Below are 22111 nucleotides of genomic sequence, written 5' to 3' on the forward strand. Positions count from 1 at the left end.
TACCAACTGAGGCAGGGAGACACTCTGAGGCATTAGCTAAAGGAACTCATTATGTAGCATAGAACTCCCTGCTCCTATGCAATAGGAGGTCCTTCATAATTTCCTTTAACTCCTTCCCCTTCAGCTACAGCCCAGACCCCACAGAACCTAAGGCAGTCTGTGCACAGCTACCCAAAGGCCACTCAGGGACAAAGAATTGAACTCTGATGAAAACTAGGTACCAAAGGTAGTTTAGTTATTCTGTACCTAAAACAGACTCTCAGCTAATTCCCTCTTTAAAAGAATACAGAGTGACAAGTGCCCTATTCATTTTTAAAGTATAGGAATGACATGCATAGTGCATAAAGAATAAAATAAAGTAAGCATTTGTGGAATCAGAAGTAAAGAAGATGCATACGTGCTTTGGGTGTGATCAAGACTGAGGCACTGAATGGGCCTTTATTGACTGAAACTGAGTGACTGAGCTGGACAAAGGGGCAAATAGATCAATAGGCAAATGACAATAACCCAGTATAAGCTGAAAGGGAGCCCTTGAGTCCACTGTAGCTGGCAGTTTTACAATATGGTCCCCTGTAAGAGAAGAGCTGAGCCACTGGATAAGTGGGAGGGGTAAAGACAGATGCTAGCTTGCCCTTAGCAGCTACCTGCTCAAGCCTGTACCAGGGGTGCCGCACCTCCACTCAGCAGACACAGCAAGGAACAGCCCTCTTCTCCAAGTCTCCAATTATGTGTGCCAGTAAATCAGAGCCTCCTCTAGAGTCCCCTATTTGCTTTACCAATGGGTTCATCATTTGTTTTATGTTGTTAATTCATGTGATTTATGGGGTTTGGCTGTATTTTTTTATGTTCTCTTATATGTCTTGGTTTATGTTTTTAAATTTTTAAAGTTAATTTTTGGAGATAAAAGTGGGTGTTCTGTGTGAAAACTGAGTTGTTTCTTTTGCCTATGGCTGATTGCATGTTCTTTGTTGATGTCTTGTTCCTGTTTTTGGCACTGACCATCTTGTCTGTGAAAGGAGGAGCTCCAGCGGGCTTGCTTGATCAGAAGAAAGGGACGTTTGCTTGGTTTAGTCACTCTACAGAAACCCATGGTAATGTCCCCTATGCTCTCTGTGTGTTAGTCTGCACCAGACTGGATGAGAGAGCGTTTCTTCTGGTGTTTGGTGTATGTGATTATGTGTTGGTATGTGTTTGTGTATGTATTTGGGAGGGGAGGAACACTGATCCTTATCTCCTCCTATATATAAAGTCAGCACTGACTTTTCTTGATAAAAGATAGAGCCATTGCTTTGAACGATACCAGCCAAAATCAAAGTCACTGTAAAAGCAAAACTGGTCCTGGTCCTGGTCCTGGCAGTGCCTTGACTGTAGAAGATACCCTTACTTCTAAGGCTCAGGTCTGCTTGGTTCTAATTTTATTGTCTTTCCAAGCCTAGCACCACCACTTTCACTCCACTCTACTCACAGACAAGAGACTCTCTGAGAGTCAAGTATTACAAAGTCAGATGGCTTTCTATATATGACTCGGCCCTTCCTACAACGAGACCTGGAGAGTTTAAGGGGCCTGAGGTCAGAAGTGCTTGAAGAGATAAATTAAATGGCAGAAGGCTCTTTACAGTAGGGCTTCTTTCCTGTGGGTTTTTCAAGGCTCCTGGAAACCTCTGAGGGTTCATCTTCCTAGCTCCCAATGCTAAGCCATCCCAGATGACTGGTCCCACCCTAAGTAAGACCTTGGGCTATAGTGTAAGTGTAAATCCTACAAAACTCAACGGCCACTGCCTGGCTATATACTACTTCCAGCGCTGCTCCCAGAGCCTGGCTCAACTTCCCAATCATTGACATACCCTAGATGTAGAAGAGAGACTTGGTCAACACTGGAGTGGTCAATGTGAGCATAGGACAGGGATCCTGAGCCTTGTGCCCTATCCTTAGTCCTTCCCAGATGTAGCACATGACCTTGACCATCACACCCATTCTCTAAGCCTCACTTTCTTCTCTTATGAAGTAAGAGTGGCATGTTAGAGCTAAGTAACATCTTAAATCTCATCCATCTCTCAGTATCCATGAGCTGTTGTCTGGATTCTTTTTTTCTCAACTTTACTGAGAAAGAATCCTAAGTTAAAGAAGTTGCTGCCCATGTGACAGTCAAACACGTGGTAAGTCATGGGCTTTCTGTTTGTGTCTTTAATGTTGAAATGAATGACTTCTCACCCACCTCATTTATCTTCATCTAAAAGAAAAGGAACTTGGAAAAGCCCAAATTCATTAACATTATCGTGTAACCACTGAAAGTCTTTTCCTTGGCTGTGGTAGCCCACGGAGACTGCTATTAGTGTCACATCCTCACTAATTGCGAGTGCTGTGGCTGCTGGGGATGATTTTCTTACCAGATAAGTGCTATTCTGGAAGGAGTACTTGATCAGGTCACTCTAAAGATGTGCTGACAAAACCAAGGAACAAGGAACCAAGAAACCAACTCGGTGGATGTTGTGGCATTTGCCTCTAATCCCAGCATTCAGGAGGCTGAGCCAGGAGGATTGGTAGTTTGAGGCCAGCAGAGGCTATATCAAGACCCTGTCTCAAAAAAAAAAAAAAAAAAAATAGCCAGAGCGTAATGGCGTACCTCTTTAATCCTAGCACTCAGGAGGCAGAGGCAGGTGGATCTCTGTGAGGTAGAGGCCAGTTTGGTCTACATAGTGAGGTCCAGGCCAGCTGGGGCCACAGGGAGATCCTGTCTCAAAGAGAGCAAAAAAAAAAAAAAGTAAAAATCGAAGGAATTTATATCACATTAACAGGGTGAGAGAGGTTATGGCTAATTCTTGAGCTGCTAAAGTTTTATTTAGTAGAATGAATAATGCTAAAAGAAATTATGTTCTCTAAGCCACCATACTGAATTATAATCCAGAAAAACTCCCTCTGTTCTGGAAATCCAGCCCATTGCTGCCTTAGGGCAAGAGGCTGGATATTTCCTGGACAGACTAACTCTTGTAGAATCAGGTGGTTTGTGTCTCTGTTTAGATGGGACTCTCAGAACTGCTGGGAAGGGAGATGGTATCCCAGCAGGCTCTCTTTGGGCCACATTTAAACTTGGTTCTGTGGATCCTACAACCAGTGCCTCCATTCCTACGCCTGCAGTGTTTTGCAAGGCAGTGGTTATTTGTGTCAAGCTCACCACTTTGCGTATGGTCTTAAGTGAAATTGCTTCTAGACACAACATGCACTATAGGAAAAGGAGATCCTCATACATGTCCAGAAGTTTGTGAAGGACCTAAAGTACTCTTCCTACAAACAAGCTGGACTCTGCTCTTGAGAACAAAGTCCATAGAGCTGGTGGGGGAAAGCAAAAAGAGACGCAAAGTCTTATGAGAGCCTCTCTTCCTGGGGTGAATAATAGAAACAAATGGGAAATTCCCACAGCTTTTCTGAGGCTACCGAGTGGAGGGTAGAGGAAGGATGCAGTATTGAGTATTTTCCAGATGTGTCCTCTAGATGTGTCCAGTAAGGTAAAATGATCTGAGCACTAGATTCCCTCCCACGTTCCCACTCATCAACAGTGTCCCTGGTGGCTGACTTCCCCTAGATGATCCATGGGTATCAGTCAAGGAGCCCTCAGCCTGATGAGGGCAGTGCCAGGGCCCAGCCCCCATATGTGGGCGAGCAGATGGTGCCCAGCCAGCGCCAGCGCTGGACTAGAATAGCATGTTGTACGCTAATGTTCTTCTCCTCCTTTTCTCTCCCCATCCTCAATGCCTTCCGTGCATCTCTTTTATACACAGTGAGCATGCCCACAAGTGAGACTGAATCTGTCAACACTGAAAATGTGGCTGGAGGTGACATCGAGGGCGAAAACTGTGGAGCCAGACTGGCGTGAGTACCCTTGGCGAACGTAGCACTGACTTCTTCCTGGGGTGTGGCTGGGAAGCTGCCTCCTGAAGTCAGAACGGGCTGGCTCTTCAATGCAGGAACAAAATCAGAATCTTGAGTGACAGCCTGTGCCCTGTGTGGAGAGCAAAGTGGCCTGTGGTGAATTACAGCCTCATACATGGTGGCAGGGTCTTCTAATCAAAGCTTATCCAATGCACTTCTGTGAGGACCTGACTCAGATGTTGAACCCCTTTGCACCCCATCAGAGAAGTACAGAATATGGGGGTGCTTGATGTCTGCTTTGTCTTGTTCCCTCCCACCTCCTTTCACAAGAGGCAGTAGGTCAGGGTCCCTGGGTCTACATGGCCACCCTTTCCACTCTGACACACGTGGCCTAGAAGAAAAGCACACCACTAAGAAACTGCATTGCCAGGTGATTGAGATACCCGTCAATGAAGGGTAGCCGGTACCTGGCATACCACTGTGAGTGTCCTTAGCCTCGGTGATGGTCGTCCTTCCTCCAACCAAGCCCTCTTTCCTTCCCTGGTCCAAATACCAACTTATGGCTTTAGGGAGCTAGTTTTGATCTGGAACTGAGCTAGATGAGAGAGGAGGGGCTGGTGCCAGTGGGATCAGTTCACACATGGATTTTCCCAGTCTTGAACACAGAAACAAGTCATCCCTGTGCAGTGGCCCCAACCCCCTAAAAGAAAGGGAAAAAATGGCTTAATTGCTAAAATGGGAAAAACCTGTTTGATTATTAATGTCTCAGAAAGAAGAACCTGAGGATTAAACAGGTATGCCATCAGGTAGCCACACTGGCCATAGTTCAAGATAATAGGACTATTCAGGTTTTACTTTGAGAGGTAGTGATGATAATAGGACCATTCAGGTTTTACTTTGAGAGGTGGTGATTGCTTTTCCTGTGGACACGGGGGTAACAGCTGTGAACTTGTCTTGACCTTTGGAAGGAACTGCAAACAGAAGGCTCTGAGTAGGATTAGCCAAATAAAATGTTTCTCTACATATTCCACAGCTACAACAGCACCTTCCTCTGTGCCAGGACTCATAGCTTCTCAGATGCAACCCTCTCACAACATAGCTGCAGGCAAATCTGAGTGTGCCTGTGAGCCAAAGGAGGGAAGTAAGCAAGGCTGAGGAGCAGAGCATCATTGCAGCCAGGTTCCAGGGTACGTAGGGCCATAGTATCACTCACTCTGACAGTGGCACCAGGGAGTCTGCACTGCAGATTTCTCAGAGTCATTGAGAAGCAATTATTGTCAGTATTGTTAAAAGATGGCACTAATTACGTTTTTAAGCAGTAGTCCCAGCCTTTTTCTTCCTCCTTTCTTTTGGAATCATACAAAACAAGCACATGAGCATCTAGAGGTGAGCACCAGATAGCAATACTAGGGGCAGGCGTATGGGAACCTTCTAGTCTATAAATTCTAGGCCTTTCTCTGTCTAGACATCAAGGGTGGAGAGTCTGGAGGAAAGATGGTTAAGGTTATTGCAATGCTGACGTTTGGGCATGGCCCAAGGTATAAACCAGGAGAGGCCTGGGAACTGGCACTGGGAACTCACTTAGCAACACATTTTAGGGTTGGACAATGCTGGGTTGGACAGAGAATGTGATCATCCCCTGTGGAGGGAAGCTGACAGTCTGTCATCTGCTTAGGTGTGCTGCCCAGGCTTTGAGAGTTCTGTAGAAATAGTTGCTGTTATTCCTACCCATGCCCAGGGTGCTGCATCTATTCTGTATATAAAAAATACAATCACAGGGCTAGAAAAAATGGCTTGGCAGTTAAGAGCACTTGCTGTTTTTGCAGAAGACCTGGGTTCAGTTCCTAGCACCCACATGGCGGCTAGCAACCTTCAGTAATGCTACTTTCAGTGGATCTGATGCCCTCTTCTGATCTCCACAGAATATTTATACACATGAAAAATACAAAGCATTTTTTAAATGTTTAACGTTAATTCCACTGTGCTGGAGTTACAATATACATGTCATAAACCATGGTCTTTCCCCATCTCCCTGCCTCCCTATCCCACCCAGACAATGATGGAGTAAAACTGCCAGTGTTGCTGTGGGAGAAGCACCATGTAAACGAGCTGAGGATTTGATGAGAGACCAATATTTTAAAAGCTTTGAGCTGAAAGTCTTGTGTAAAGGTCCCACCTCTAGATGAAGAGCTACGATCAATGGCTTTGGAGGGAAGGAGAATCAGTTTACTCTGGGATCACTCCCTGATGGGTTAGCCAATCCCAAGTGGTCAGTCATAAACATATGTTCATGCCAGCACTACTAAACAGACTCAGTCTACTGTGTATAATATATATTATAGAACATATATTTGTATGTAACAATCAAGTATGAGGTCACAAAGTTGAGATGGAGGAGACAGGAGAGGAGTAGAGGGGTAGAGGTGAGGGAAGGGTGATGTAAATACAGTGCTCCTATATGAAACTGTCAAAAAAGTAAAAATTTTACAAATCTTGTGCAATAAAATGAGATCAGGATGAGGGCTTGCATGTGAGAAGGCCTAGGTAAAGATGTGATCTGGGGGGAGGGGCAGGAGGTAAAGAAGAACAAATTGCAAAGTGATGCTTTTTTTGGGAGGAGGCAGCGAGTACGAAAGGGCATAAAAAAGGAGCCACCCAGGTTTGAGAAGACAAAGTGATCGTGAGGCTGAAGTGAAGTTTGAAGCTAGGGCCCAGCCTGATCTGTGGGTGTGGACAGCAGGATTTGGAGCGCCAGGATCCAGTTCTAAGTAGAGGTGGAGCCTGGCATTTGAGGTTGTTACTGAGGTTATAGGACAAAGTTTGTTGGAAGCAGGAGACCAAGGCCAAATGTTGGGGAAATTGACACACATGCAAAGAAGCAAGTGAAACAGACAAAGGCACATTGGGTTACATAGGAGGGGGGACTTAGGAAAGTCCTTTCTGTGGGAACCTTCATGGCCATGCCCAGCCTGTGTTAGGCAGACCTCCATGGCTGTTCCCAGCTTGTGTTGGCCCAGCCTGTGTTGGGCGGATCTCCATGGCCGTTCCCAGCCTGTGTTGGGCGGATCTCCATGGCTGTTCCCAGCCTGTGTTGGGTGGACCTTCACGGCTGTTCCCAGCCTGTGTTGGGTGGACCTTCACGGCTGTTCCCAGCCTGTGTTGGGTGGACCTTCACGGCTGTTCCCAGCATGTGGTGGGTGGACCTTCACGGCTGTTCCCAGCCTGTGTTGGGTGGACCTTCACGGCTGTTCCCAGCATGTGGTGGGTGGACCTTCACGGCTGTTCCCAGCCTGTGTTGGGTGGACCTTCACGGATGTTCCCAGCCTGTGTTGGGTGGACCTTCATGGCTGTTCCCAGCCTGTGGTAGGTGGACCTTCATGGCTGTTCCCAGCCTGTGGTGGGTGGACCTTCATGGTTTTTCCCAGCCTGTGTTGGGTGGACCTTCACGGATGTTCCCAGCCTGTGTTGGGTGGATCTCCACAGCTATTCCCAGCATGTGGTGGGTGGACCTCCATGGCTGTTCCCAGCCTGTGTTGGGTGGACTTTCATAGCTGTCCCCAGCCTCTATTGGATGGTACAGATGACTGTCATCCAAAAAAAAGTGGCACCACTTCCGTGGAGCTGGCTATCTAGTGTGGAAGAGGCTCTAGAAACCCCAATGGGGTGTTACGATGGGAAAGTAAATATAATACAAGCTCGATAGCAGAGGGTCCTGGTTTAGACAGGCAGGTTAAGAGAAGCTTCAGTGAAGAATTTAAGTTGAAGCTGAAAACTGAGGGTGAACATAAACTATTGATTACCTTGGGGCAGCTGCTCACGTGTGAGGGAAGGCAATTCAAGGGGCAGGCAGGGCCAAGCAGACCCTTATAATAAGGTTGGTGTTTGTCATAGGAGTATGAAAAGTTACTGAACAGTTTCAAGAACATGGAGCTATGTGAGGAGGTTGGTTTGGCCAGTTTTGTGCTCTTGAAGGATCACTTTGTCATTAGGAACAAGAAAGAGGATGGTAGACTAGTAAAACAGGCTCTGTGGCTGCCCAGGTGTGGGATGATGGTGGCCTAGGCTAGAGTTTCAATGTAGGGACAGAAAGGGCGAGTGCATTGTCAGTGTGTCCTGGACCCCACTCTATGGGGCTTAAGGGTATATTGACTCTGGAGCCAGCGTCAGCAAGAAGGAGGTGGAGATGTACCAGTGGAGGGCACTCCCTGAAGCACTAAGGCTGTGATAAAAGAGAGAAAAATGGGACAAGGAAAGGAGGAGGCAGCAAGGGCAGTAAAAGACTTGTTTTCATCACCATCTGGGTCATCTTCAAGGCACCAAGCAGCCAGTGGAAAAGAAGGGCCTGAAGAGATGTAGAGGAAATGTGTCCATGCAGGGGAGTGGCAAAGGAAAAAGAGATCGCCATCAGCAGCCCTAGCCAGGCCTGTGACCTCAGCCAACCACTCTCTATCTGAGGTGCAGCTCCTCCTTCTCAACAAGGGAGCAGGACAAGTCAGTGATTCCAGCAGAAGCCAAGGTGACTTCTGGGCTGTTTCAAAGGGGACTGCTCCCATCTCTTTGTTCTGTTTGGCTCCATGTGCGATCATGGATGAATAGTGCATCCCACAGCTTGAGACCATCTCTAAGCCTATGGCTGTGTAAAGCACATGGAATCAAAAGCACACTGTGGTCAGTGATGGGAATCACACTAATAGTATCACCTCTCTAGGGGTGAGAGTTGGATGCTGTAGAAACTTGAAAGACGGCATGGAAGATGCAAATGGGAATACTGCTGAGGGCTCACTAGATGGGCAGCCCTGCACGTGATGGAGACTGGCACTGTCAGTGTGTACTTGGCATGCTTTTAAATGTATTTTTGGCACTTTTTGTAGCATAAAAGCACTAAGAACCAAGAGTTGTATGAACCCACCCGGGGGATTTGATAGAGGCCCAGTCAAAGGCTAGGTAGCTACTCTACCTTATGTCTAGGGCCATGTGGACATTACTGGGTGTCAAGCTGAGCAATCAAAGTCAAGCCTGTCACTTCCCTAGGATCCTTGAAAAAGACAGAGCAATTGAGTCCTCCTACAGGCAAAGTCTGGGTTCTATGAAGGGACCATAAGAAGGAGGGAGGTTCAGGCTAGAGATGTGGAGTGACTAGGTTTAGTGCCCAATAACTGGAGCAACATTTCAGCTGGGACAGGGTCCAGATTATGCCCTTTCTCATAATAATGGCTAGGGTGGTAGTCAAGTTCGGAAGGCTGAGTCAGAAAGCTGTCCACGCTGATGAGTGCAGTGCTTTCTGACTGTGTTAAAGTCAAAATGGGGGCAGTTCAGGGAAATAGTATTTCACACAGCAGGTTGTAAGTGCATGATGCTAATTATTCAAAGAAGGAAGCAGAGGCTGAAAATATAAATAACTCCCAAAGAGTTCAAATATATGTCCAATAATGATAAATAGAAACTGAGTAACTAAGAAAAAAATTGATTTTAAGGTTGTCTCTAATTCTGAATGCCAAGATCAAGGAAGAAAGTCTTGGTCTTCCTGATTGGTCCTAGATGCCTGAGCAGAAAAAGTACCTGGAGATAAATAGGACTTCATTTCAAACCCAGTGGTGCATCCTGGAGGTCTTCCACACTGGTTAGTTACTAACTTCTACCACATTGCTCTTAACACATCCACTTTAATGCGAGGTAGGGCTTGTGACCCGCTTGAACATGAATGATGGAGAAATGAAGACTCTTCTGAGCAAGCTGCACATGCCCATTGGGGGTTTGGATACACTGGAGGCTTCTGTTGTTCTCAGAGCTCTGAGGTCTGTACAGATTTCAAATGTCAGAAGAAGGCAGATATGCCAACATACTCACAGTGCGACCTGGCTCATTTCCCCACAGTAGGAACAGCTACCTAGACACTGAGTCCATCTTTACTGCCAAGAGGCAGAGGACTGATTAGAGGCCTTCTATTTCATGAAGTGAAATAGAGTACAGGGGAATCGAGGCCTCCAGTCTTCCCAAGTGTTCTAAGCCCAGCTTTCCTAGGACCTGGAGTTTCCCCTGTCTCCAGATAAGCGCTGCTCTTTTATTAAGTACAGGTGCATAAGTTGTATGGTACCGAGCACTGCTGCTGGAAAGTGTGCCAGTGTTAAAAGCAGATGAATATTTTGGACACAGAGAACTTGAAGCTGTGCCCACACATCCCTACACAAAGCTTTCTTCGTGTATGGTGTACAGGCTTACACATCAGGCCTCAAAGCCAAGTGGGGAGGCGTGTCATGTCCCATTTCCTTCTGCCCCAGGATGTGCAAGGACACCAGTCAGTGGTCATGCATGAACAAGAACAAATATCACACAGCCCAGATCTTCCCACAGTCTGTGTCCTAAATTCATTTCCTTGGGAGAGTTCGGATATGACTTCCCCAGCGGGGCGTTTCTAAGGTCTCACTTTTCCTTGTCACTTAACTAGACTGAGAATGCAAGGGAGAGTTTCAGGGGGACACGTGGTCTGAGATGAGCCGGAGGGAGGCTACCGAGACCCTCTGCTAGAAGGCCTGGGACCAACCAGCCAACCTCAAGGCTGAAGGCCATGGTCACACATTTTGAGTCATATTTAACAGCAAGACAAGGTAGGCCTCAAAGGCAAGCTTGGGAAGATGCACAAGGTCCCGGGCTCAGCACATCCTTGCTACAGAGAGTAACCTGCCTCCCTATCACACATTTAGCATCTAGAAAACATGTTTCCTCAAATGGTGGAACTAAATAAAAACGCTGCCCTTGGCTTTAGGTCCCCCTCCCACACGCTCAATTAACATGTGGTTAAACCCTCCAGCCTAGCAGGCAGCCTTGGGGGGTGGGAAAAGGTTGTTAGCTAACAGTTCAGAGCAATAAAGGCACTTGGCTCTGCTTCTCAGTGCCCCGGAGATATAATTATCGCATGCACGATGTCTTTGCCACCTGTCACATCTTCTGGTTTATTTTTTAATAAAAAAGTAACAAGAGGGGTTGGTGCGTTCTTGTGCTGTGACGCAGCTTGCTCTGTGCCTGGCTGGAACGACGTGGCTTGTAGCAATCACCTTCCAACATCCCCACAAGGGTCTCTCATCATTGTCATGTCTCATTTGAGCTCTGCTCTTCATAGCCATGGAGCACTGTAATTCTGCTTTCTCTTAGCACCAAAGCCAAGCTAACCCATGCCTTCAGATGTTTAACCCTAAATGTTTTATCTCCGAAGCTTACATCCTCCCTCCGTCCTCTCTTCCTTCCTCCCTCTCTCCCTTCTTCCCTCCCTCTTCTCATATCTTCCTTCCTCCCCCCCCCCCTTCCATACTCCCCACTGGCAAGCCTCTTTCTTGGCCTCTCCCCCCCTCTGGTCTCCTCGTAGAACCTAGACTCTGTCATAGATGAACAAGGCAGTCTCAAGGCCTCTTTGACAGAACCACCTTTCAGGAAACTTTCCATGTGATGACTCTTCAAAGCAACCATCATCAGCATACCCGTCCTGTGCATCTGCCCAGGGCTACACACGACTTCAGCATTCAGTTTCTCTTCAGAATCTGAGGTTGTTTGTGCCTAGTGAGCGGCTCTGGGACAGGGAGGTGGTGGCCTTTCCATTTCCAGCTGGCTCACATGGTTTGGGCTTGCTTCCTAACCCAGCTTTGATGCAGGTCCTGGCAAAGTGCACTGAGGTCCTATTGGTGTGAGTTTTCTGCTGGTGGAGTCCTCTTGCCACAGGAAAGGCTTTCCATCCACCATGTGCCTAGCCCTTCACAGAGTGGTGAGCAGATGCTTATCCTCTCAGGACAGTGTGCTCCCCTTCTCCAGTGCAGTTCATCCACATTTAGAACATACTATATTTGTACATGTCAACTGGGCCAGCCACATTCAAATACACCATGTTCTTTCTCTGTAGCATTCTAACCCACCCCACAAATCCTTACAGTGCCCACATACAGTTACCTGGAGAACACCAAACTCCTCTGGGATTTCTGAGTTTTTTATGGGAAAGAAAATGAGTATACATTTTTTGCTAATATTTCCCTTTACTCTTTCAGCCACCGGATCTCCAAATCCAAGTTCAGGTGAGTGAGATGCACACTGCTTTTCTTCCCTTCTGACCCACCTGCTTGATTCCCGGCTACTGTGTTGAATGACAAGGTAATTTGTAACCACTGAGGGTTCCTCTGAGGCCGTAACCGTTTCCTTTTGTATGGATATCAAGTGAAGGGTCTCAGTTCAGACAAGGGAAATAATTCAGGGGTTGTGACTTGTTGAATTCTCTTGGGACTTCCCTGAGTGGTTAAGATCAGATATGTCTATCTCGTGTGTAAGATGAAGTCCAGTTAAAATAAACACGAGAACATATGTGAACATTGGCTGTTACTTCACGTATTTCATAGCTTTGAGGATTATAGAAAGACTGTAGATTGCATCACTGTTTCGAGACAAGTCAAAACCTTCCAGAGCATCCAGCCTGTGACCCGCCTTTGGCCTCACCTTCTGCACCTCCCTGCAAATATTCTTTGTTCCCACAACTTACCAGTGCTTGCAGGTTCCCAGGTGTTCCTGTGTTCCCTTTTCATGGGCCTTTTCCTTTACCTAAATCACCATCTATGTCTTCATCTAGAGAATGCAGACTGTAAACAGCTCAAAGCAGCTCATAGCTGTAGTATCTGTGGTGCTCACGGCACACTCTGGCGGAGACTGAATGGTCTTCCTCTGATCTTCCAGTTCCTCGGGCTTTACAGATGCCCCTGTAGATGGACTTGCTACAGTATACTCTGGTTATTGGCTCAGAAGCCTGTTGCCTCCACTGGTTTTGTCTGCATACCTAAGTGTAGCTTAGTACCTGCCTAGCTGCTCCACAGGCTGGCCCTGCATGTGCCCAAATGTATGTATGACTGGATGTTAGAGAGTGAGCACGTTAATTGACTCCCACAAAATCTTAGACACACCAAAAATTATTGGCTGTTTATGAACACTGTCTTGCCTCTATAGCCTAGTATGTAGCAGGAGTGTGAGTAATACTAAACTGGCCCAGCCAGGTGTTAACCAGTGGTGTATTTTAAGCAGTTTCTGGAGGCCACATGTACAGTTACACAGACTTCCTTTCCCCATCTCCTCTCTAAGGTAGAGCTGGATGTATGGGGAAAGGAACCAAAATCCTATAGTCAGGGCTTGGTGAAGAAGGTTCTAGAATTCTCAAGAGTCCTCTTGACTTTTGCTAGCTCTGATACCCAAGCTAGTCTGACACAGTCTGGTTTGGGCATCCACCACTGCAGGCCATGTGCCCACCCAGTCCATGTGTCTCCAACCTTGAAATCTCCACTTCTGTTCTCTGACCCCCCACACTTTATTGATCCACCCATTCTGCCACATTTCACACTTCCAAATCCCTCCTACTCCATAAATGAACTCAGAACCAGTAACACCAAAGTAAGTTCTCTCCTTGCCTGCTTCCCAGCCCTCTCTCTGAACCAGCTAGAGAGAATGCTAAGCTAATGATTGACATTCTCGCAGGGCCTACCCAGAAGCCCCAGTGTCCCTGAGCCTCCTTCTTAGAGCACAGGTATTTCTGAGCAGGTCTTTCTGCTCTCATGGGGCTCTATCCCCAGGCATCAAGATTAAACGAGGACTCTGCTGTCTGACTCTTCCCTACTTCTGACTCCCTCTCTCTCCCATGTTCCAGTGAGACTGGAAAATGCAGGCTTTCCTCCCTTTCTCTTTCTTTCAAACCAAGACCTATTTTGTATAAAATTCAAGAGTCAGATCTACCAGTCCTGGCTTTTATTACATGAAAGAAAACTCCAGAAACATAAAAAAGTCCTCTCGATGGAAAAATTAATAGATTTTTCTTCTTTATGTCCAACATGTGGAGAAGTGGCTAGGATATAATAAAAGTTTAATGATACTTACCAAGTGAATGAATGACTAAATATATGAATCACCTTCCTTGATAAGACAATAAACTTGACAAACATTCAAATAAAATGTCAAATTTGACAACCATGTGGACTCTTAACAGTTCTGAAACCCCCACACAGTAATAGCAAAGAGATAAAAAATATAGTGAAGCTGGGCGTGGGGGGCACACATCTTTAATCCCAGCACTCGAGAGGCAGAGGCAGGCAGATCTCCGTGAGTTCAAGGCCAGCCAGGTCTACATAGTTCCAGGACAGCTGGGGCTACAGGGAGACCTTGTCTCAAGAAGACCAAAAAAAACAAAAAAACAAAACAAAACAAAAAGCAGTGAAAATACTCCCCAAATTCCATTCTCATCACATGCAAGTGGAGAAATCATAGATGAAAGAATGGAGAAGCACAGTCTAGAAGCTGAAGAAAAGGTCAGATATTAAATAGGCTCTGTCTAGTTAGAGATTATCAGAAGACTATACAAACTTTCCATCTGGAGATGTATGATATAAAGTGTGTTCTTAAAAACATGAGGAGCTGCTGAACCTTGATGCTTTGTCCACACTGCTGTCTCCAGCCTCAGGGCTCTAATTGCTACCTCTAAGGAGAGCTTCTCTCTCTGCACTCACAATATAAGAAAAGTGTAGAGAAGAGACATTGGATTTCAAATGGCTTATTGTTAGTGGATTGGTACAGCCATTAAAAACATCTGCAGAGAAGACCTGAGGCTTACCGAGACCCACAGTCACAATTCAGGAATAACCTGGGCCATCCTGCAGGTCAAGTCTTGGCTGATGTACTAAACCTGTTTCTGCACCCCTTATTGTATCGTTGGCACAGAGGGGACTGCACAAGAGAATTGCTGTACTCGTGATACAGAGCAAGTCCCCTGGATGCTTTGAAAATTATTCTAGTAGCCATATCAAAGAAGTACAAAGGAGCAGTAGGTAATAATGCCTTTCATTTACCCTTGTGTAGTGAAAACACTACTGTTTCAACATATAATTAATATAACACATTTTAGTGAGATAGTTTGCACTTTTTTTTGTACCAAAACTTTGCAACCCAGCATGCAATACATGTGTTACATTTACTGTCCATCTTAGTTCAGATTGGCCATGTGCACCTTGTCCTACCCAGACAAGGTGACCCTAGAAGTTGTGACTAGTACTACAAGAGGCAGCCTAACCTAGATCCTCCAGCCCATTGATGATGTCAAGTTATGGAGCATCGAAGGTAGGTGGCAGACTGGAAATGCTGCCCCATTGTCAAATAGTTCTCAGTTAGATAAAGGAATGTAATAGTGATAATAATAGAATTCATTTGCATATGCAAAACTGAATGATACAAAGTCATGGTTAATTTCAAAAGAATTATTTGAATAGAGCTTTTAGGAAAAAATTGACACACCGATGGTTTTATAATACAGATGATAGCAGGCTATTCTTTTGGTAATCCAAATTTTCATGTAAAAGAAAATAAGGAATTTGCTACATTTGGGGTTCACTGTGCAGCACTGACCAGATGGCTGGTTAGGGTTTCCGGAGTACAACAATACAGAATTCTGAACAAACCTCCCAGGGCTCTAAAATATAAGGTCTTCAACAAGAAGTTCCTCCCATGTCCCTGTACCTCTGCCATGTCATAAGCAGTGAGACAGAAACCCAAGTTTTCCCCAATCTCTAATTGCCCATTTTTAGGCAACTTACTCATAAAATTAAACTTAGTGATTTTTCTTGGCTCTTTTTTCTCAGTTCTCTTCCTCATCTCTTACTGTGAGATGAACTATGGTAAACACTCCAGGTCTGTAACAAAGTGGAAGGCACAGTCCCTGCCTCTTGTGGATCTCATTATCTCATTAGAGAATGAAGAGCCATAAATAGAAGTGAATTGATGACACTAGGCAATGGAAGTCCTCTGCCCCGGGAACCTCTCCATATACCTCCATGCTGGCTAAGGTGTGGCCCGAGGACAGATTGCAGAATCTCTCAGCGTGTAGCATGTTCTGTTGTACCTCCTCACCTACTGCTTGGTGCCCTAGGTGGGCTTTGTACAGACAAGGACTGTATCTGTTATTAACAGCTGACATCTTACTTTGCCCACAGTAGGTGTTTAATACATTTTTATAAGTATGTTAATTATTATTTTTATTTTATGTTTATGAGTGCATTGCCTGCATGTATGTAAGCACACCCGTGTTGTGTGATGCCTGCAGAGGTCAGAAGAGGGTGACAAATCCTCTGCAACTGAAGTTATAGACAGTTGTTAGCCACCATGTGGGTGCTGGGAACTGAACCTGGGTCCTCTGCAAGAACAGCCAGTGCTCTTAACTGCTGAACCATCTCTCTAGCTCCCATAAGTGTTTCTTGACTCTACAAACAAAAATCTGTAGTGTAAACAAACTCTACAGGGATGGCAAGACTGGAAGACCAGAGAGTCCACTGTGAAAAAAAAAAGCTGGGACTTGAGTTGAATCTTAAGGATGGCCAGCGCCTAGAAGATGGAAACGGAAAGTGCCCTTCGTAGTTGGGAGAGCATTTTGTGTTGCTAAAAAGGCGGGAACAAAGCTCTGTGTTGGGAGCAGGGTGAAAATAAGATGAGCCGAGGAAAGGGGGCAACACAGGATGCTACAGACGATGCAAGAAATGCAGTAGATACAATTGCATCCATCCTTCTCTCCCGAGTTCCCCTATTTCTAGAGTAAATGGCTTCTAAACTAATGCAAAGGGACTATGAATAGCAGGCAAATTTCTCCTCCCTGTTTTATCATTTAATTTCTATATCCTCCGTGCATATGTAAACATACAAATAAATTTACACATTCTAATAAACTATTACATTTCGTATACAGTAGGAAGTGTTGCCAGGAAACCAGTTGTCAAGCTAAGCTATATTTTGAAGAGTGGGAGATGTACAATTATCTTTAAATACTTTCTCTGGGTAGTAATTACCCCCATCCCCACCACAACCCAAATCCATGTGACTTTCCAGAGTGCTCTGTGCAATAGCAGCTACACTTAAGAGGGCTGGAGCAGAACAATTCCAGACTCATGTGGTAGGCCTGACCGTAGGGCAACCCATGTGCACTACTCACAAACGTCAGAGAGATGACCTTGATCAAATTCTCAGTATAAAATGATTCCAAGTTAGTTTCTGCCGACTGTTTAAAAACAAAACAACAACAACAAAACCCCTGAAATGCTTTGCAGTCTTCATGGCAATTATCAGTAATTTCTGCAATATGGAACTCTATATATTTAAAATATATTCATTGCCACTAATATATAAGTTTTAAAGATTAAATCATGTGTCCTGAAATTTTATTTCTCGGAAAAAAACCTTACCAAATTTCTCTATAATGATAATAATCATGATCTCAGGAGGAAGTTAGAATCATGTCTTGTCCTAGTTAGCTTTCTATTGCTATGATAAAGTACTGACCAAAATCAATTTGTGACGGAAAGGGTTTATTTGCCTTACACTTCTATGTCATAGTTCATCATTGTTAGAAGCCAAGGCAGGAACTCGAGCAGCGATGAATGCTGCTCACTGACTTACTCCTCTGGCCTCTGCTCAGTCTGCTTTCTTAAGCAACCCAATACCACTGACCAGGGATTGCACCGCCCATAGTAGGCTGGGCCCTCCCATGTCACTCAACAATCAAGAAAATGCCTCACAGACATGCCCACAGGTCAATCCTCAATGTTCCCTCTCCCTGGGTGTGTCAAGTTCACAACTGAAGTTATCCAGCACAAGTGACCCCTTGTGAACTTGACACACAAACACATCACTACTAAACTACAACCCTTCCATTTCTTGTCTCCAAGATCTCATTAATATTAACATCACTATATAAAACATTGGGCAACTTTAAAAGTCCCACAGTTTCAAATATTCTATCACTTAAAAGTTCAATGTCTCTTTAAAATAAACCAAAAACTCTTAACTGTGGACTGTTGTGAAATAAATACTGCTGTAAAATTAGCTGCATGCTTTCTTATTTCAAAAGGGAACAACCAGACAGACTTGAGCAAAACCAAAGTCCAGCAATGTAACTCAATGTCCAGTATCTGGGACTCAGTCACCATCTTCTAGCTCTGAAGGGCTTGAGAAGTTCCACTTCTCTGGTTCTGCCATCCACAGCACATGTAGCTTCTCTCCTAGATTCAGGTCAGCTCCACTCCATACCTACCACTGTCCTTGGTAAACGTCTCATAGTGCTGGCATCTCCCAACATCCTGGGCTCTCCACAGCAACTTAGGCTGCACCTCCACCAATAGCTTCTCCTGACCTCTCACAGTGCTATATCTCAGCTTTTCTCCATGACCCCTTTAATTCTGCAATTTTCATGCCACTAAAACCAGTTCCATGTAGGAGACTTTTATGCATTACCAAGCTCTGCTTCCAGCTTGAGATGCAACCTTGGTCTCCTCTGGAGCAGAGCTTCTGTATACTGACCCTGAGGAAATACTTCCCAGATTTCACCTCAGTGATGCTGGTCTCTTGTTAGTCACAGTTGATTTTTCAGCTCCAACTAACCAACATCTCCCCAGTAAACCACAAAAGGTTTCACATCCACAAACTAAAAAGTTATCACATGAACAGCCTTGATAGAGTTTTTGCTTCCCTCTGAAACTTGACAAGATGGTCCCCTATCATCTACATCTCTTTCAGCATTATCTTCCAAGTTCCCACGAAACAGCTCACTAGGCTCCAAGCACTCACTGACGTTTCCACTCCAAAGCTCCAAAAACTTCCACAATCTTCCCCCAAACATGTTCAGGTCCTTCACAGCAATACCCCATGATCCTGTACCAATTTCTGTCTTAGTTATGTTCTATTGCTGTGATAAAACACTGACTAAACCAACTTGGGAGAAAAGGATTTATTTCATCCTAGAACTCCCAGATCACAGTCCATCCCTGAGGAGAGTCAGAGGAGGAACTCAAGGCAGGAACCTGGAGGTAGGAATTGAAGCAGAGACCACAGGAATACTGCTTGCTCCAGTAGGCTTGCTCCTCCAGCCTATGCTCAGCCTTCTTTCTTATACAACCCAGAGCCACCTTCCCAAGGGTGGCACTGCCCACAATGGCCTGGACCCTCCTACATCATTCGAGAGTCAACAAAATGTCTCACAGACATGGCCACAGGCAAATCCAATAAAGAAAACTCCCCAGTTGAGGTTTCCTCTTCCTAGGTGGGTCAAGTTGACAACTGAAGCTATCCAGTGCCTGTCCTAATAAGATAGCACTGCCCAGTATCAAGTTTTGGCAAACACCAGAGGCCACTCCTCATTACAGCTACCTGGGTTCATCCTATTTTCTTGTTCCTCTCCACATACTCCCCCATCCTCATCATTGTATGTGCTATGGCTGGAGGTATCAAGTCTCCCACAATGTACTTGGAGATTAATTTCTGAATACATGGTGTCTCTTCTCTGCATTGTGGATTTTCCCCGTGCAGCAGCTAAATGCCCCCTGCAAGGTGAAAGATGGATCGAGTGAGTACACCAAGCTTAATCTATTCTTGGTCAGGCTTTCAGGAGACCAAAGTTCTTGGATTGCTCCTTACTCTCTCAGTTTTACTGCAGAATTCAATCATGGCTTGGTAACAGGATTTTCCATGGACAATAGGGAGAAAAACGACAGTGTTCAAGTCATAGGTGAAGCTCAGCTATCCCAAAGACAATGTGGATATGAGTGGAGTGATCGTTAGTGTAGAGGTCCATCTCCATGGGATGTCCAGAATACAATCTGTCCTTGGTACCTTGAGCTGGTGATATTGGAAGGAGCTGGAGAGATGACTCAGTGGTTAAGAGCACTGGCTGCTCTTGCAGAGGACCCAGGTTTGGTTCCCAACACCCACATGGTGGCTAACAACTGTCTAACTCCAGTTCCAGGGGATCTGATACCCTTTTCTGGACTCTGGGCATTGCACAGCATGGTGCACTTATGTACATGCAGGCAAAACACAGTTACACATAAAATAAATAAATACATTTAATTAAAAAATAATTATAGAGAGGCCTAAGGGTTTCCTAAGATTCTATCCAGGCATACAGAAAGTTCACTCGTGGTAACCATTTGCATTCAGCCATTGCCACCACTACTATTACTGATTACTCCAAATACTTATGACACTGTTTTTTAATAATGCTATTATTATAAACTTAAAGTAACTGGAAATTATTATTAAACTATTTTAATTTATTTTTCTCTGCTGGGAATTGAAATCAAGTCCTATACATGCTTGGCTTTACCACTAAGGTATAACCCCAGCTTAGAAAATAAAAGTAGTTCCATTTGAACCACTTCAACTGCGTGACAGATGCATTATATGGCGTTTTATCATATTCGTGACAGTCCTGTGAAGTTAGCCCTGTTCTCATTTCAAATAAGTTTAGAGATCAGGGATGGGTATGCCCAAGGCCACATCGCTCACTAAGTAGTGGAGCCTGGATAGCGCCATAGAAGTCTGATTACCCAACCACCAGGTTGTGCTATTGTAGTAAGGTCAAGTCAGTGACAGGTGAAATGCCACCTGGTATGCTTTGCGTTGGCAGAAGTCTGCATCTCCCAGCCAACCTTATCTTTCCTGCCCCTTTTCCAGCCGCTACTGGCGCAGGTGGAACCGATTCTGCAGAAGAAAGTGTCGTGCAGCCGTCAAGTCCAACATCTTCTACTGGCTTGTGATCTTCCTTGTGTTCCTCAATACACTCACCATTGCCTCTGAACATTACAACCAGCCCCACTGGCTCACAGAAGTGCAAGGTGAACAGCCCCTGGCTTTGGCCTGTACACTCTTGCTAACTCAACCCTGGGTCCTGGGGGAGCATTGGCAGGAAAGCAGCCAATGACAGTGCCTCTTGGCTGGTGCCATGCGGGAGACACGAAGGACCTGGCAACATTCAAGCCCCAATTAAAATTCAGGGACTTGGTATAAACAGATGTGGCCCTTAGAGCACTTATGTGGCCCTCGCCATCTGCCTAACCCCCTCAGTCCCAGTGGTAAGACAGGAGCTGCAGCTTATCTGGCTATTCCAGACCCTTAGCTCCCAACTTCCCAGAAAGGATTTTCAACTCCTTGAGCCTTACTCTAGCTCCAGATTTCCTTAACCCAGACCAAAAGAAGATGTAAGCATGAACCAAATCATGTTTGGGCATAGGAAACTGGCCCCAGAGGGTAGCTAAAAATCACTGTCCTGCCTGAACCCCTCCCTAGACATCTATGACCCATGCCTAAGCATCTCCTCCAGGGAATCAAGCAGACATGCCTCAGGTTATGGAGGATCCTGGATGGAGGTGGTCCAGTGCCTCAGGTTATGGAGGATCCTGGATGGAGGTGGTCCAGTGCCTCAAGTTATGGAGGCTCCTGGGTGGAGGTGGTCCAGTGCCTCAGGTTATGGAGGCTCCTGGGTGGACATGGTCCAGTGGTGACAAGAGCAGATGCAGAAAGCCTGGCCTCAACTTTTGACTGTTGGCTTGGGCAGGTCACTGGCCCCTCTGAACCTCCTGTCTCATCTAAAAATTGGGCTTGATGATAACAGTAGCATACCTCACAGAACTGCTGTGGAGACTGAGGAGAGCAACACCTGCCAAACCTCTGATACCTGGTGGACGCTCGGCACACTTATAGTAACTGAAATCAGACCACCCCCTCCTCTTGGGTTGGCCCTAATTGTTCTTTCAGGAGTGGCTGGGAGAGGTGTCATAGGAAGGAGGGAGGGCTGGGTCTTTTCCTCCAGCTATGACAGTGACTGTTTTCTTTCTCTCCCTCCCTCTTTGCTCTTCTCTGTTCCTTGCTTGAATCTCTTCCCTCTCCTACACCTGTCAGACACAGCCAATAAGGCCCTCCTGGCCCTTTTTACTGCAGAAATGCTCCTGAAGATGTATAGCCTAGGCCTGCAGGCCTATTTCGTATCCCTCTTCAACCGCTTTGACTGCTTCATCGTGTGTGGGGGCATCCTGGAGACCATCCTGGTGGAGACCAAAATCATGTCTCCCTTGGGCATCTCTGTGCTGAGATGTGTACGGCTGCTCAGGATCTTTAAGATCACCAGGTAAGCGGCTCTGTTTCCCTTTGGGGACGGGACTCGGAAGTCCACTGGAGGGCCAGGGAGGATGAGCTACCATTTCTGGAAGTGTCTAGCCTCTGATCATATGGCACAAAGGGAAGCTATGGTTCCTTTCAGTGGCATGCCACTCAGAAGTGCCCTTGGCTGCTAACCCTGTCACTCAACTCAGTCTCATTTATTCAGCCATATTAAGAGAAGTCAGAGGAAATGAAGCATCAGAGTCTCAGCCTCCACCTAGCCTTTGTTTGACCAGCCTTGGTGTTGACTCCAACCCCAGGGTCA

At 45.7% G+C, this 22111-nt stretch overlaps 1 protein-coding gene across 1 annotated transcript in view; it reads left to right on the forward strand.

The window, feature by feature from the left end:
- Cacna1c (calcium voltage-gated channel subunit alpha1 C) overlaps positions 1-22111 on the forward strand; it is a 617044-nt gene that overhangs the window by 466446 nt on the left and 128487 nt on the right. Inside the window, 4 exon segments of the mRNA XM_017799802.2 lie at positions 3777-3867; positions 11898-11924; positions 20365-20525; positions 21589-21814. Of these exon segments, the coding sequence (XP_017655291.1) occupies positions 3777-3867; positions 11898-11924; positions 20365-20525; positions 21589-21814 (505 nt within the window).

The sequence above is a fragment of the Nannospalax galili genome, unplaced genomic scaffold, assembly GCF_000622305.1.
Source record: "Nannospalax galili isolate Female #2095 unplaced genomic scaffold, S.galili_v1.0 scaffold199, whole genome shotgun sequence".
Lineage (NCBI taxonomy): Eukaryota > Metazoa > Chordata > Mammalia > Rodentia > Spalacidae > Nannospalax > Nannospalax galili.